At 39.1% G+C, this 16,224-nt stretch overlaps 1 protein-coding gene across 4 annotated transcripts in view; it reads right to left on the bottom strand.

Annotated features, from left to right (window-relative positions):
- LOC128514134 (dnaJ homolog subfamily C member 13-like) overlaps positions 1–16,224 on the bottom strand; it is a 223,522-nt gene that overhangs the window by 155,533 nt on the left and 51,765 nt on the right. For all 4 annotated transcript variants that reach the window (XM_053487837.1, XM_053487839.1, XM_053487836.1 and 1 more), the window contains exons 6-7: positions 1,884–2,084; positions 630–836 (exon numbers count right to left, since the gene is read on the bottom strand). In XM_053487837.1, the coding sequence (XP_053343812.1) occupies positions 630–836; positions 1,884–2,084 (408 nt within the window). The remainder of the gene's footprint in view (positions 1–629; positions 837–1,883; positions 2,085–16,224) is intronic.

Raw genomic sequence — 16,224 nt, 5'->3', positions numbered from 1 at the left:
AAAGCAAAAGCCCCTCCCTGACACACCCCTCCTACTTTCACCTTCCGAGACACACACTCTTTCTCCCTGCTCTACACAGAAATACTGCTGTGTCGTGATTCTTTTCAAAGGTAAAATGCAGGTTACTTTGTTTTAAATTTTACTTTACAGCAGTAATTCCGTTAGTGTGGCGCTTAATCGAGTGTCATTAGAAAGATTTCTTGGATTTTTTTTTGTGTGTGTTTTTGTTGTGCGCGCATAAGTGTAAAAAGAGTGGAGAAAGAATAACTGTGAAAGACGAGAAGGGGGAGGGGCTCCTTACTTTAGCTTCTCACACACACACAAACACACAATTTGAGTTCCTATTATTTTTATGAGAAAATTTGATTTGGTTTACACGTGTTTTGAAATACGAGCTTCTGGAATAAATTATGCTCGTAATCCAAGGTTCCACTGTGCGCGCACACACACACACACATATATATATATATATATATATATATATATATATATATATATATATATATATATCCCTCGTGACAAATTTTATTTAAATAACATTGGTTAATTAATCTTCTTTACTTTGTTTAAAAAAAAAATATTCAAACATTTATCTTCCTGTTTAAAAATTACAAAGCTGTGTGTCTTACCACATGTCGAGGAGAGATCTTTTGCACTACGAACTCAGCAAGGGATGTAATGCTCTCATCTGAAGAATATTTGCCAAGCCTTTCACTAACAAAGCATTCAAAGGTTATAGGCTCCTTTCTCAGACGCAACATAATTCCAATAAAGGTTTCAGCATGCTCTATAGCACTGCGGATGATCTCTTCACGGTGCTCTGATGCAAATAGGTGCTTAAAAAAAGAGAAAGAAGAAGGAATCTGAATTGAAAATTAAATGTAGAACATTTATCATATAACCTATTCAATACACATTCAGGATTAAGTCATTTAAAAGGCTAAATATTGCACAGTAGTATTTCAAAGTTAGTAGACCCTCTTTTAGTTCTATGTTTTTTTTTGTATACTGTAATAATATTTAATAATAGCAGGCATTAATATATACAACAAATACAACCAACATTTTTTTTCCACAGTGCAATTATTTATTTAACAAAAATATAAGGTCATCTGTCTGACAGCTAAAGCTTGGTCAAAATTGGGTCATGCAACAACGATCCGAAGCACACTAGTAAATATGCACCAGAATGGCTAAAAAAATAATAATAATAGAATCAAGGACCACTGAAAGGATGTTCCAACACAGCAATGTGAGACTAATAAAGTCATACAGGAAACAATTACTTTGAGATATTGGTGCAAAAGGTGGATCTCTAAGTTTTTGCACAAGTTCTTTTTAGACAAAAATCGAGTGTCATTAGAAAGATTTATTTTTCATTTTTGTTAAATAAATAATGGGACCATAAGTTACATGTTGCTGTTCATATGACATTTTATTTGCCCAATACTGAGACCTGATACAATCAGATGAGTTTTTACACGAAAACATAGAAGAGGGGGTACAAATTTTTGACCATGACTGTTTGTGCAAAACATTAATTCTACGTATGTATTAAATGGTACGATATAAATGTACAAGAGGTTAAGGTTAAGTTGATCTGTAAAAAAAAAAAAAAAAAAAAAAAAGGAATTGACTAATACTCTCTCTAGACATTAATAAGCATAACTACTTTATATCACAGCTGTTATCTGCTGATAAACAATTAAAAAACTAGTCTTAGGCACACAATTATTTTGAATAAGCAAGTACTATGTAAATTCATATAAATTAAGAAAGGAAAAAATCTTCATTCTTTTATTTTGCTTATTATTCTTATTAATTAAAAGGTAACCCTAAGAAAGTACCAGATTGAGAACAGTGATCCCTACAATCAGACTTACCAGTCTGCTGAAGCCTCCATAGAGGATGCAAAAACCACCTTGGTAGTCTGAAAGTTCTGCAAAGCCTTCGATGCAACGGTAATCATAGGAACAGATAACACGGTTGGTGTGAAGGTCGATCTGGTCAATGCCCCCAGGAGTGACCTCTAAGCCCACCGTCTTCCGTGTGTCACTCCAATGATGCTTGTAGCAATTATAACGCTAATAAAGCAACATTCCAATGTAAAACATTAAAACATCCCATAATTCAATGTGAATGAAACAATCAAATCAGTAAACAAAGCTCTGAGCAGTGATGCCTATGTAATTAAAATCTAAACAGCAATAAAAACTATTAGACATTGTTCTGCTCTGACAACTTTTTACATTTTATACGAGTCATTCTTTAATTTGGGGTACATTTCACATCAATAAAATACTACAAAAAAGTAATTTCTTTCCCAACAGAACAAAATATTTTATTTAAAGAAAGCTGTATAGCCTATCACTGTATCTGGTTATCGTTACAATACAATCACATTTAAAGACATCAAACTTTAAATACAGAAATAACTGGAAAAATAGACTTTCCAGATAAAAAACTAGAATAACTCCAAAAATATACTGTCTTACATTTGTGTAAATGTTTTACAGGAATTTTTTATCCAGAAATTTTGTTGTACTAAATAATATTGATGCAGTATAATTAGAGTATCATAATTCACTATTTGTTTTCAGTTTTTGTTGTTTTAGTCTTATTGTGTGTGCTTTACAATAAGGGCTGCACCAAAGAATAGATATAAATCGATTACTAAAAGGACTGGCAACGAATTTCATAATCGATTCGTTGTGTCACGTGACGCGGAGACATTTAATTATTTAAAAAATGAAATAAAATCTTTAGTTGAGCGTGGAGCGGAGTGAACACATTCGGTCTCGCGCACTGATGCTAGCAGAGTTTGGCGCCTCAGACAGGGCGGAGCAAAAATAAAATTTTAAAAAAGAAGCGGAGGTAGAGAAATACAAAATCGGGTTAAGTCTGCCCTGCTGAGTCTTAGTGCCCGTCTCTTACTGGTTTAATCAACAACCGTGCACGTGTGTACTGTTAAAATTTTTTTTTTTATTTTGTGTGTCATATGCGTGTGTACAGTGCACGTTTAAAGCAAAACAAGTCTTATTAGAGACGTACAAAAAATCCATGTTTTCTCTCTGCTTAAGGCTTAGCCTGCTCTTTGCTTGCTGTGTGTGTGTGTGTTTGTGTTGTGTGTGCGCGCGTCATTGGACACCGTGTCAACCCCCCCACCCAACAAACACACACAGACACACACACACACAGACCCTTCCTACTTTCGCCTTCACTCACACACACACACACACACACACACACACACACACACACTTTCTCTCTGCTCTACACAGAAACACTGCTCAGTCGCGATTCTTTTTAAAGGTAAAGTGCAGGTTAATTTGTTATATTTTTACTTTGTGGCAGTGATTTCGTTAGTGTTCTTAAAAATTAAAATTGGTTTACGAGTGACAGATTAATCGATTATTAATCATCAGTTGCAGGCCTATTTACAATGTAAGCCAACATTTAAAGCAAATAATGCACCCTCCCCATTTCCCCATAAGTGAACATGTCTCAGCTGTTTACACCTATTAACATTGTTACCGTGTTTTTTAATCCCTTGAATGAAAGCGATGAAAATTTTCCTTATCAAAACATGTGTTGTATTGTTTTTTTAATTACTATATAAAAAATTTTATTTAATAATTTTACAGAATATATGATTTTTTTTTTTTATAAAAAATGTCTATTTCAAATACTAAAATTAAATTTAAATATTTAAAATTATTCCATGTGTAAAACAGCATAAAAATCATGGGTTATTTATAGAGTGATTAAAATAATACAACGCATGTTATGATTAGGGAATTCTTAGTCCCTTGCATTACAGGGATTAAAAAAATTATAATGTTCATTTTAGAATCCGTAAAAGCTTAGCGGTCCGTAAAAAAAACTCTCAGGCGAGCCTTTCTCTGGATACAGCGTTTTCACAGGGGTAGGGCTAAGAAAAACGCATCTAGGTTTATTAATCCGTGCCCTCAATTTTTGTTAATGTTTAACTACAGGGGTTGGACAATAAAAAACTGTCCAATTTAGTGTTCAAGGTTTCATAGCTAAATTTGACCAGCCTGGTGGCCAATCTTCATTGATTGAACATTCCACCAGTGAGAGCAGAGTGTGAAGGTTTCATTAGCAGAGTAATATCACAGTTTTGCTTAAAATATTGCAATGCACATGTAACAGGTAATACTACGATAATGGATAATATAACACTGAAATCAATATTGCTATGGGCTAGGTTCGACTCTCTGGAGGATAATTTAAATAAATCCGTAGGCCTCTTTATATAAAACTAGTAACAGCCTGTTTTATTACACAATTGGTAAATTTCTCAATTGAAGAGAGGAATGTGTAAGTGGCTCGGCAACACATGAATGTGATAAAGACAATTCAATTTAAATTCAGAAAGAAAAAAAACAACCAAATAATGAAAATGTCCAAAAGTTTTCCGGGTCCCTTGTGTTATTCGCTGGTGTGGTGGAATCCTTTTTTTTCCCGTGAAATGTAAAGGCCTTGTTTTCTACTACTACCCGGGTAGTGTAAAAGTGTAAAATATCAGCTTAGCTGCAGTTGCAAAGAATCCCTCCAATAGGATAGGTCGGGGGTTGGACTCCGCAGTAGGACTATCTTCACCAATTCACTGGGTCTGGCTCGCCATCGTTCACAACTATACAGTTGATCACATCACACGACGGACTCGGCAAGGGAAAAAAACCAATCTACATAAAGCAACACAATTCACAATTAAATATTCCTCCGATCCATCCCAGCCTAGTATACAACACCACTTTATGAACAAATCAGAAAAATTAATCATAGTGCAAAACATCAGTCACATGTACCAACACATTAGCTTAACCATTTAACAGTGACAATAAACATACTGTACAATTGTGCAGCTAAATCTGGGTTAACATGCAGGTTAATCTTCTTAAACCCAAAATACAGAGATTTATATTTATATATATATATATATAATATATATATGTACATTTTGCTTCTGAGCACAATATCAAATATATATGACAAAATCTAAATCCATTAGCCTTCCCAACCTTTGTTTGTGAGTACAAATTATACAGAAGTATACATTTATTCACAACAGTCATCAGCTTTTAACTCTGACTGGTTTTTTTTTTCATACACAACATACATAATTGGTTGACTATTACTTAGTAAACATATCCACTAAATGCATTTCGGTCAAGGGAAAAAATTAAACAGCTCACCAGAGTTGAACTCCTCCTGTAACAATGAACATTCTTCAAACGATTTGCAAAAAAACACAGCAAGAATCATCTAACAAAAAATCTCCTCTTTTGCAAAGCTAAGCACCATGTGCCTTCTTTTTTTTTTTCTTCTTCTTCACTTCCCCTACCAGAAAATCGACATAGCGGCCCCCAATGTGCAAATCATGGTACTGCACCACCCCTTAAAGTCACAGTGCAAAACTTAAGGGGGTTACATCCTCCCCTCCTGAATCTGCATGCGCCTCTGCATGTAGCGCAGTTTTTAGGAGTTCAGATGTATCCTGAGCTAACACCCTAATTTCAGGAAAAGTACTGACTTCAAGGGCTTGGGCAAAAGCTTGGCTTAGACCATCTAACAGGGAATGCATGACTAATACCAAGGGACTACCTAATGATTTATAGGTCAGTCTATCAGGTTGTTCCCTATGTCGCACGGAACGCCTGAGCCCAAACACCTCTTCAACAGGTTCGTCTGCATTCTCAATATACTCCACACTAACAGCATCAATGTTTTGTCGATCTTCTCTTGCTTCGTTCGCCTTTGCCTCAAGTGGTTCAGCACCATTAACAACCAACTCTTGATTAGAATCATCATTGCCATTAATTGATTCAGACTCCTCAACAGGTGAGTTCCTCATCATCTCTCCCAGAAACTTTGCAGGCATGGCATCTTCTGTCGGGGCCTCTTCTGATAAGTGGTGGGAAGACTGGACTTCCTCAGGTAAGCGCCCCTCTCCATTCTCTCCTAAAGGTTGAAATGGCCTTGCATCAGGATTTAATGCAATTCCACTGGCAGAACCATTTGTAGCTTCTTCGTAAGTCACATCTCGAACAATCGTTATGGTGGGATATGATGTATCTGGTGTGATCTGAGGGAAATTATATTCTACCTCTCTCTCATGATCATAGACTGGTTCTTGTGCTAATTCATTTGGGCCTACAGTTGTTTTCCTAGGGCATGGAACCTTTACCTTTCTCTTTACTTTGTCACCCTCATCAACGGACATGGTGGGAGTCAAAAATCCACAGGGTAGGAGCAAATCTCGATGGAGCGTTTTTTCAGGACCACTCATTGTAAAAGGCTTCACCACATAAACTGGAGATTCATTTATCTGTTTCACCACTTGGTAAATGGTGTTGCTCCATCGATCAGCTATCTTATGCTTTCCTCTTATGCCCACATTTTTTACAAGGACACGATCCCCAACATGCAAGGTAGATTCTCTCACCTTCAAATCATACCTTTGCTTGTTACGAAGACCCATCTTTTTACTATGTTCAATAGCTGTTTTATAACTCTCTTGCAAACTTTCCTGCAGCTTTTTGACATACTCTGTGTGAGTGATTCTCTTTTCCCTTTCTGGTGTGATACCAAAAGCCACATCTATAGGAAGGCTTGGCTGTCTTCCAAACATTAGTTGATATGGGGAGAACCCAGTCGTATCATTCCTGGTACAGTTATAGGCATGTACCAGTGGTTGAACATGGTCACGCCATCTTGCTTTGTCTTCTTCCTGTAAAGTCCCAAGCATTTGAAGAAGGGTGCGATTGAAACGTTCTACGGGATTTCCACGTGGGTGATAAGGAGTAGTTCGAGTCTTCTTTATCCCTAACAAGAGACAAAGATCCTTTATCACAGCAGATTCAAAGTCACGGCCTTGGTCGCTGTGCAAACGCTCAGGAATCCCGTAATGCACTAAGAAATTTCCCCACAAAGCTTTGGCAACTGTTTTGGCTCTCTGATCAGTGGTTGGGACTGCCACTGCGTATTTAGTAAAGTGGTCTGTGATAACTAAGATGTTCTTTGTTCCACTGTTATCAGGCTCTAGAGACAGATAGTCCATACAGACGAGTTCCAGGGGCCTGCTGGTTTCTATATTGACTAAAGGGAATGCTCTTTCTGCTTTGGCCTTCCTCCTGATGCATCTCTCACAAGTGTTGACCTTTCGTTCAATGTCTAAGGACATCCTAGGCCAATAGAAGCGCGTGCGAACCAAATCTAATGTCCGTTCTCCTCCCATATGTCCTACCGAATCATGCAGGGCTTCCAATGCAACTTCCCTATATTTCTGAGGAAGAACAAGTTGATAAGAAGACTTCCCTTGGTTCATGCGCTTCCTATATAGAACTCCATCGATGAAGGTAAGCTGATCCATTACCCTGAGTATCAACTGAACTTCACGGGTTTCATGGCATCTGACACGGTAAGGGAGGCGTTTACCAGTATTCAAGAGTTCTATCACTCTACCTAGGGTGGGGTCCTGTGACTGTTCTGTTACCCACTCTTGTAGAGACATCCTAGGGAGAGTGCTAAATCCAGGAAGTAGATCTGTCTGGAGGAACCCTGCTGGAATGGCATCTGCATTCATGGCCAAACATTCCAGAGCAGCAGATAAATGATCTTCCTCTTTGCCTGCCTCAAGTTCACACAACTGGTGTTTCTGGCAAATGGCTTTCACCGCCTCACTTGGAAATGAGGTGGTGCTCTCTTTTTCCATTAATTGAGAAATGAATTGACTAATGCGGTCATCCTCAGCCTTAGAACTGGAATCTATATCCGACGGATGGTGTGGTCGCCGGGAAAGGCCGTCGGCATCTTGATTTTTCTTCCCTGCTCTGTACTGAAGGCTGAAATTGAAATTTGATAAGGCTGCCAGCCAACGGTGTCCAGCAGCATCAAGCTTGGCTGATGTTAATATGTACGTCAGTGGGTTGTTGTCTGTCATGACAACAAACTCTGCCCCGTACAAATAGTCATAGAACTTGTCTGTTATTGCCCACTTCAAAGCCAAAAACTCCAGCTTGTGTGTGGGGTAACGCTTTTCACAATTGGATAACCCCCGGCTAGCAAATGCAATAACCCTCAGATAGCCTTCTTGTTCTTGATATAAGGCAGCACCCAAACCATGTAGGCTGGCATCTGTGTGAAGTATATAGGGTCGATTTGGGTTTGCAAACCCCAACACTGGGGCGGTGGTGAGTTTTTTAATTAACGTCTGAAAAGAAACGTCACACTCAGGTGTCCATTTGCCGCCAAAAGGCTTCTTAAAGTCGACGTTTGAAAAAAACTTAGACCCCTTTTTCTTTTGAGATAGACAGTAACCAGCAGTCAGCGCATTTAAGGGCTTTGCGATCTTTGAGTAGTCTCTGACAAACCTACGATAATATCCAGTAAATCCTAGAAAAGATTTTAGCTCACTGATGTTAGTAGGTTTTGGCCAGGTGGTAAGTGCTGCAATTTTATCAGGATCAGTCTCTACACCATTATCTGAAACAATATGTCCAAGGTACTTTACTGATTTCATAAAGAAACGACATTTGTCTGGGGACAACTTTAGACCAAATTCTTTTAATTTGTTCAAGACCCTCATGAGACGTTCCTCATGTTCCTCCAGACTGCTGGAAAAAACAATTAGGTCATCAAGAAAAATGAGGACTTCTTTCAGATGCAGGCTGCCCATACACTTCTCCATGACACGCTGGAAAGTGCTTGGTGCATTTGTCACCCCCTGTGGCATCCGGTTAAACTCCCAGAATCCCATGGGTGTCACAAATGCTGTCTTATGTTTGTCCTCCTCTTCGACCTCAACTTGATAGTATCCCGATTTTAAGTCCATAACAGAAAACCATTTGGACCCCGTTAAGGCAGAGAATGTCTCTTCAATGTTTGGCAGCGCATAGGCATCCTTTATTGTTTGATTATTTAGCTTTCTATAGTCTACACAAAGCCGAATCGAACCATTTTTCTTTTTTACGACTACTATAGGTGAAGCAAATGGACTTTCTGATTCCCTAATAATGTTCGCATCTTTGAGTTCTTGAAGATGGAGCCTAACAGCTTCGTAATCAGAGGGATGGATGGGTCTTGCTCGCTGTTTAAAAGGGGTCGGGTCAGAGAGGCGAATTTTGTGCTTGACCGCTGTGGTGTGCCCATAGTCAAGACCATCCATCGCAAAAACCTCAGGAATAGAATTGAGCTTCTCTGCAATCCTGTTTCTCCATTCCTTAGGAAGAGGTGAGTTAGTGAAATCGAAAGTAACCTTGTTATTAAGGCTGGTAGAGCACACAACATTGCAGCCAACAGTGGTCGAGGGATGAAGGGTTTTTAACTTGTGCTGTTCAACAGAGGCGCCGCTTAGTAACGACAAAGCCGATGGAATGTAAAGTTCAGCTAAGCAACATTTTCTTGGGAGTGTAATTTCGTGAGCCGTTTCGTTCTGAAGAAGAATGGGAACTTTAAACGATGTTCTTCTAGGACTTTTGAGGACATAACTGCAAAGAAGCAGCCCTCCAGGGAGACGGGAGTGAGTACACGGTTCTACCAACAGAGGATCATCTCTGGGTGTAGACACACCTCTAGCATATCCATCTAGGGCTATTTTCTGACCAGGGGGTATTCTAACAGCTTGTTTTCCTTTCAATTTGACTTGACCAACCTTACCATTTTGCTGCTCAATATTGTACCGGTGCAACAGGTTCTGGACCAAAAGAGAATATGGACGTTGGCTCTTTAGTACAGCATGGCCATTACTATTCGTGATACAGCACTTAAACAAAGTATCCAAGGTGTTGGTGCCAATAAGTACTGGGATCCCAAGATTAAATTTGTAGTCGGGTATGATGAGGGCTAACGTGGTGACTGTTACAGCCTTTCCAGCTATTTCTTCAGGAAAATGTATGTTAACTTCAATGTAGCCCAAATATGGCACCTTCTGCCCTGCAGCTCCTTCGACCTCAATGATGGTGTCCAGGGAAAGGATTGAATGTGATGACAAGTAAGCATCATAAAAAGACTTTGACACTGTTGTTACCTGTGACCCTGAATCAAGAAGGGAAATACAAGGGATACTTTCGATGACGATATCAGCAGTGCATCTGGGCCCTACAATGCCATGAATTAAATTACTATCATTAGCTGGAACACTGGAATGGGTCTGAATCTCTGCACTCTCTTTATTTAATTTGTTGGGACGCTTCTTCCCACAAAAGGCCCCAGTATGTCCCATTACTGAAACCCTACCCAGTTTGACGGCACTTCATTTCTCTTCATCCAGTTATCCTGTTTAGCTCTAAGTTCCTTATACTTTTGGTCCACCAGGGCTTTGTTAATGGAGCCTTCGCACAGCCTGGCTATATGGCCATCCTCTCCACATCTAAAGCAGAACCAAGGCTTAGGCGGTTTACTTGGTACTTGTTGTGCACATATTTCTGCTTTAGCTGGCATAACTTTCGGGCTTTCCACCAACTTGAACTCACATCCTTCCCTCTTTTTAGACTTGGCAGACTTTAACTGCATTTGTAGATCAGCCACCTGTTTTCTCAATGCCTCAGTTTCAGATAGGCAAGCTTGGAACACAACAGGGTCACCATAGACAGGGGCTTCAGAAGCAAACTGCGTGTGGTTTGTTGCTTTATGTTTTGAACCACCCATGTGTCGCTGCATCCGGTCGAGTTTAGCAGCTCTTCTGTCCTCTTCGGACCTGAGCAGTAAAAGCAGCTCAGCAAAGTCAGGTGGCGTTTTCGTTTTAGACTCAAGCTGAAGGGTAAGTATCAAAGAATGATCCCAACAACCCCGCTGGAACTGCTTCAGTAAATGACGATTTGCGGAGGACTGCTCCACTCCATTACGCCTGATAGCAGTACTAAGAATCGTCTGCAGTCTCTGTAAATAGTCAGAAGCTTTCTCACCCGTGTCCTGATGAGTGTTCAAGAACCGGGCAAAGATCTCATCGCCATCCTCCACCAGCCCATAAGCAGAATCAAGAAGCTTTACATAATCCTGTGGACGAGCAGTTGAACCAAGTTGCTTAACCACATCTGAGGCTGGTGGTAAAAGACTTTCTAGGATCTTTCTCCGCTGAACATCTGAAGGGAGAGAATCTTGAAGTAAAAGATCAACATGGAGACACCATGTATCGAAGTCAGCTTCGCCTGGGGGTTTTGGAGTTCGCCCAGAGAAGGAGCGCAGCCATTTCGAATGTGCTTGTACTGCGGAAGCATCATTTTTAATGACATGTTCAACAACTATTCGTTGCACCTCAGGTGGATTTAATTCACCAGGGGAGGGTACATTCAATACAGACTTTTGAGTCTTTTTCCTCACTACTGGATCAGGCCTCCTGTCTAAATTATGGGTGCAGGACTTCGTTTTCGGCCTTCTATGCTGCAATTTCTTTCTGTATCTTTGCGGAATGGAGGTGCTCTTGTCAGAAGATGTCGCGTCTGAACCAACATCATCACTACTGACATCACTTGAATCCAGGAAGGGTTGTTCAGCTTGGCCACATGACTGTTTAGTAATTTGGGCTAACACGTTGACACTATTTACATGCCAAGTAACTGTGGAGTCTCGCACATTTTTAATCTCTAGGGGAAAATTGGGCTCCATTAGCGTAACAGGAATGTGTGTATCAAATTCTACTACTACAACAGAGCCCCCTGACTGTACAATACTTGGGGCTACTCTTATCACTTTTACGACAACCCCATATTTTCCAAGGGTTTCAGTAATGTCATCATCAGCTTCATTATCAGCAACCCCTAGCACACACACAGTACAATCTGCTTTGACGTTGTAGTGTTTCTCAATATCTGAAATCCTCATGTTGCCTAACCACCCCTTTTTTTTTTTTTTTGCAGAAAAAATAACAGAAAATGTCACTAATTTAAATCTAACCAATTGTGCTTAGGCTGTAATTATCCTCCTGGCTGGCTCGCCAAAAATTTGCCTGTAACAGGTAATACTACGATAATGGATAATATAACACTGAAATCAATATTGCTATGGGCTAGGTTCGACTCTCTGGAGGATAATTTAAATAAATCCGTAGGCCTCTTTATATAAAACTAGTAACAGCCTGTTTTATTACACAATTGGTAAATTTCTCAATTGAAGAGAGGAATGTGTAAGTGGCTCGGCAACACATGAATGTGATAAAGACAATTCAATTTAAATTCAGAAAGAAAAAAAACAACCAAATAATGAAAATGTCCAAAAGTTTTCCGGGTCCCTTGTGTTATTCGCTGGTGTGGTGGAATCCTTTTTTTTCCCGTGAAATGTAAAGGCCTTGTTTTCTACTACTACCCGGGTAGTGTAAAAGTGTAAAATATCAGCTTAGCTGCAGTTGCAAAGAATCCCTCCAATAGGATAGGTCGGGGGTTGGACTCCGCAGTAGGACTATCTTCACCAATTCACTGGGTCTGGCTCGCCATCGTTCACAACTATACAGTTGATCACATCACACGACGGACTCGGCAAGGGAAAAAAACCAATCTACATAAAGCAACACAATTCACAATTAAATATTCCTCCGATCCATCCCAGCCTAGTATACAACACCACTTTATGAACAAATCAGAAAAATTAATCATAGTGCAAAACATCAGTCACATGTACCAACACATTAGCTTAACCATTTAACAGTGACAATAAACATACTGTACAATTGTGCAGCTAAATCTGGGTTAACATGCAGGTTAATCTTCTTAAACCCAAAATACAGAGATTTATATTTATATATATATATATATATAATATATATATGTACATTTTGCTTCTGAGCACAATATCAAATATATATGACAAAATCTAAATCCATTAGCCTTCCCAACCTTTGTTTGTGAGTACAAATTATACAGAAGTATACATTTATTCACAACAGTCATCAGCTTTTAACTCTGACTGGTTTTTTTTTTCATACACAACATACATAATTGGTTGACTATTACTTAGTAAACATATCCACTAAATGCATTTCGGTCAAGGGAAAAAATTAAACAGCTCACCAGAGTTGAACTCCTCCTGTAACAATGAACATTCTTCAAACGATTTGCAAAAAAACACAGCAAGAATCATCTAACAAAAAATCTCCTCTTTTGCAAAGCTAAGCACCATGTGCCTTCTTTTTTTTTTTCTTCTTCTTCACTTCCCCTACCAGAAAATCGACATAGCGGCCCCCAATGTGCAAATCATGGTACTGCACCACCCCTTAAAGTCACAGTGCAAAACTTAAGGGGGTTACACACACAACATTATGAGTGACATATTAAAAGAGTTTAAAAGAAGTAAAATTGTTGATGCTCACTACTGCTACAATTTGACACCATGCCAGTTGTGCGAGTGAAGCACTCCCTCTCTGCTTCACACACACACACACACACACACAAACTAAAGGCGAGAGAAAGAAAAAGAGATCCCGCATGGTGATACACGATTTATGTGCTCGTAAACCAAGAAAATGCTCGTTTTCCAAGTCAAAATTTATAAAAAATATCTTTGTTTGTCTTGCAGAACGCTCGCAAACTGTGTTACTCGTAATGCATAATTCGTTCCGGAAGTGGGCTCATATTCAAAAACACTCGTAAACCAAAAGTAATTTTTCCATAAAAAATAATGAAAACTTAAATTATTTGTTTTACAGCCCAAAAACATAAATACATAAAAATAATTTATACAAAATATTAAGTAAAAATAAAACAAATTAACCTGCACTTTACCTTACAAAAAAAATAAAAAATAAATCCCAGCAGATAAGCGTTTCCCTTTGTGCACACAGGCGCTGTGTATGTGTGTGTTTGTGTCTAAGGCTAGAGCAAACATTTTCTGTCATTCCCCACTGAAGGGAGTGGGCGAATTTTCAAGCCCCACTTGTCAACAAAATGATAACGAAATCGGCCAAGTGTACTATTTATTGAAATATCAATTTCTAAACCAATAAGATAACACGAAGTTCAAAACAGATAAAATACACGTGCTATTGTTATAACAGGCTTACTTTGTCACTTATCTAGAGCTTTCTTTCAAAGAAGTCGAGTGGATAATTTACATCCGCCTTAAATTATACATGTTTAAAAGCATAAACACCATTATTCTCTACGGCGCAACGAATGATTTAGGGATCATCGCAAAAAGCTGCACATGAACAAAAAGCGTAGAATGATATTGATCTTCCCTTCTGTTCAGCGCCTGAAGGATCAAAAAGCAACTTTGTGGGCACACTGGAAACTAGAAATGCCAGACTAGTACTGCCTGATAAAATATTCATGTTTAACAAAAATACAGAAACATTAGAATACACATAGGAATAAATGAAATGACATATATAATTCCGAATGTTTCCTTATATATTGTTCCTCTGCAATTAACATGCCGACGCTTAACCGTTATTGTTGCACTATGGTTCCACTTTTTCTCTGATGTTATTTTAATTTACTTGTATTAATGATCCATTTCTTTGTGTGTCATTATTTAGTTTCGAGTCTCCGATAAAGAAAATAAAAATTAAATAAGTTAATAAAGAAAAGCATGAATTAGAATAGGTACTTTCCTATTATTTTCCACTAATTCCCTCCCGTTCATTGCGCCCCACCTGTCATGTCTGTATTCCCCACACTTTGAGAACCACTGGGCTAGAGTAAGTGGAGACTCTTGCTTTCAGCCACTCCTGTCTCCACCCTCCTCATCTTACACATTAAAACTTTCTCCTCTTGTTTGAATTAAACACACAGACACATTAACGGAAAGACTGTTGTTCTCTTCCAAATTGAAATGAAGCTTCTCTGCTTTTTTTTATGTTGCTCGCAGCAGCGTAACAGCCTGTTAATTTATGCTGGTGTAATGATGAGATGGACAAACTGGTTGATGCCCATTATTTTATTTTCTGCATTGTTAGGTTATAGTACAAACTTTCGGGTGGATCCTGCACTTAAATAAAACAAACCAAAAAAAAATACTAAAGAACAAAACTCATGCTCTATATCCTAGCTTACATCCCCGCATTCGTGTTCACACACCGGACTGCAGTACTCACAATGAATCTTCCGTACCGGACCTACACTTCCGTAAACAGTGGTCATAAATCAACGAAGTAAAACAAACAAACAAATGACCCAGCACCTTACCTCTGAAAAGATTTGGGACAGAGTTTCTACGGAGAGCAGAGTGTGTCTCTTGCCTTCATTTCTGTGTGCGTGTGCGTTCGTGAATGGGGGTTTCTCACACACACACAGCCGACACAGTGTCAAATTATGCACACACGCAATAAGACCCAGCAGGGGAGACGATTCCGCAGCACAAGAGAGAGAAAAACGATGATACTAGGTGCTCGTAAACCAAGACAAGGATCGTTTTTAAGTCAAATTTTATAAAAATCTTTGCTTGTCTTGCGGAACACTCGTAAACCGAGGTTCCACTGTATACACACAAAAAAAAATATGACACGGTAGGCCTTTTAGTGTGAAAGGTGACACTTTCTTTGTGCCACCATTTGTTTAAACTTGGGCATAAAAAGTGTGAGGGCCAGGCGGAGGCACTGATGTAAATGTTCATTGGTGAGGGTGTTGAAAAGGCAGATTCACAGCAGTACATTGAAGCAAACATTGTAAGAATTTGAAGGGCCATCTTCTGCAGGAGAGGAACAACTGCTGCAGTAACCATCTTTGTCCAGAACGTGACAAGGTCACAGTAAGATTCCTGCAGTGCTAGGTTTTCTTGTAGCTCAATTAGCTCTGTTTGCAGCGAAGCAGCACTGGCCCATTGAAAGACTTTTGTGGCTTTATTAAGAATTCTGCAATATTTTTGACAAGAAATGGACTTTCGATGCACAGCAAGACTTGTTTTCTCAGAGGGAAATCTTCAAAACGAGTTTGGAAAATTTTAATCAGCTTGTCCAGGAATTCAGCATAATTGTGATTGTGATCCACAAACGGTTTGGCTTTTGCACTCTTCTGATTCAACAGAAATGTCACCAGCTCTTTCCGTAGTGCCCAAAAACGCTTCAGTACCTTGCCTTTACTAAGCCACCGGACATTGTTGTAAAGGAGCAAATCATCAAATGTTGCATTCACCTCTATTAAAAATAAGCGCAATAAACAAAGTTGCAGATCAGAGGATGCTCTCAGATAATTGACTTGTTTTATGACTTATGACATCTGAGTACCATTCTCCAAGGCTGGCACACAAAACCATCTGGGGAATTATGCAGTG

Source organism: Clarias gariepinus, chromosome 26 (assembly GCF_024256425.1).
Source record: "Clarias gariepinus isolate MV-2021 ecotype Netherlands chromosome 26, CGAR_prim_01v2, whole genome shotgun sequence".
In the NCBI taxonomy this organism is placed as follows: domain Eukaryota; kingdom Metazoa; phylum Chordata; class Actinopteri; order Siluriformes; family Clariidae; genus Clarias; species Clarias gariepinus.
This window is presented reverse-complemented; position numbering and strand designations above follow the sequence as displayed.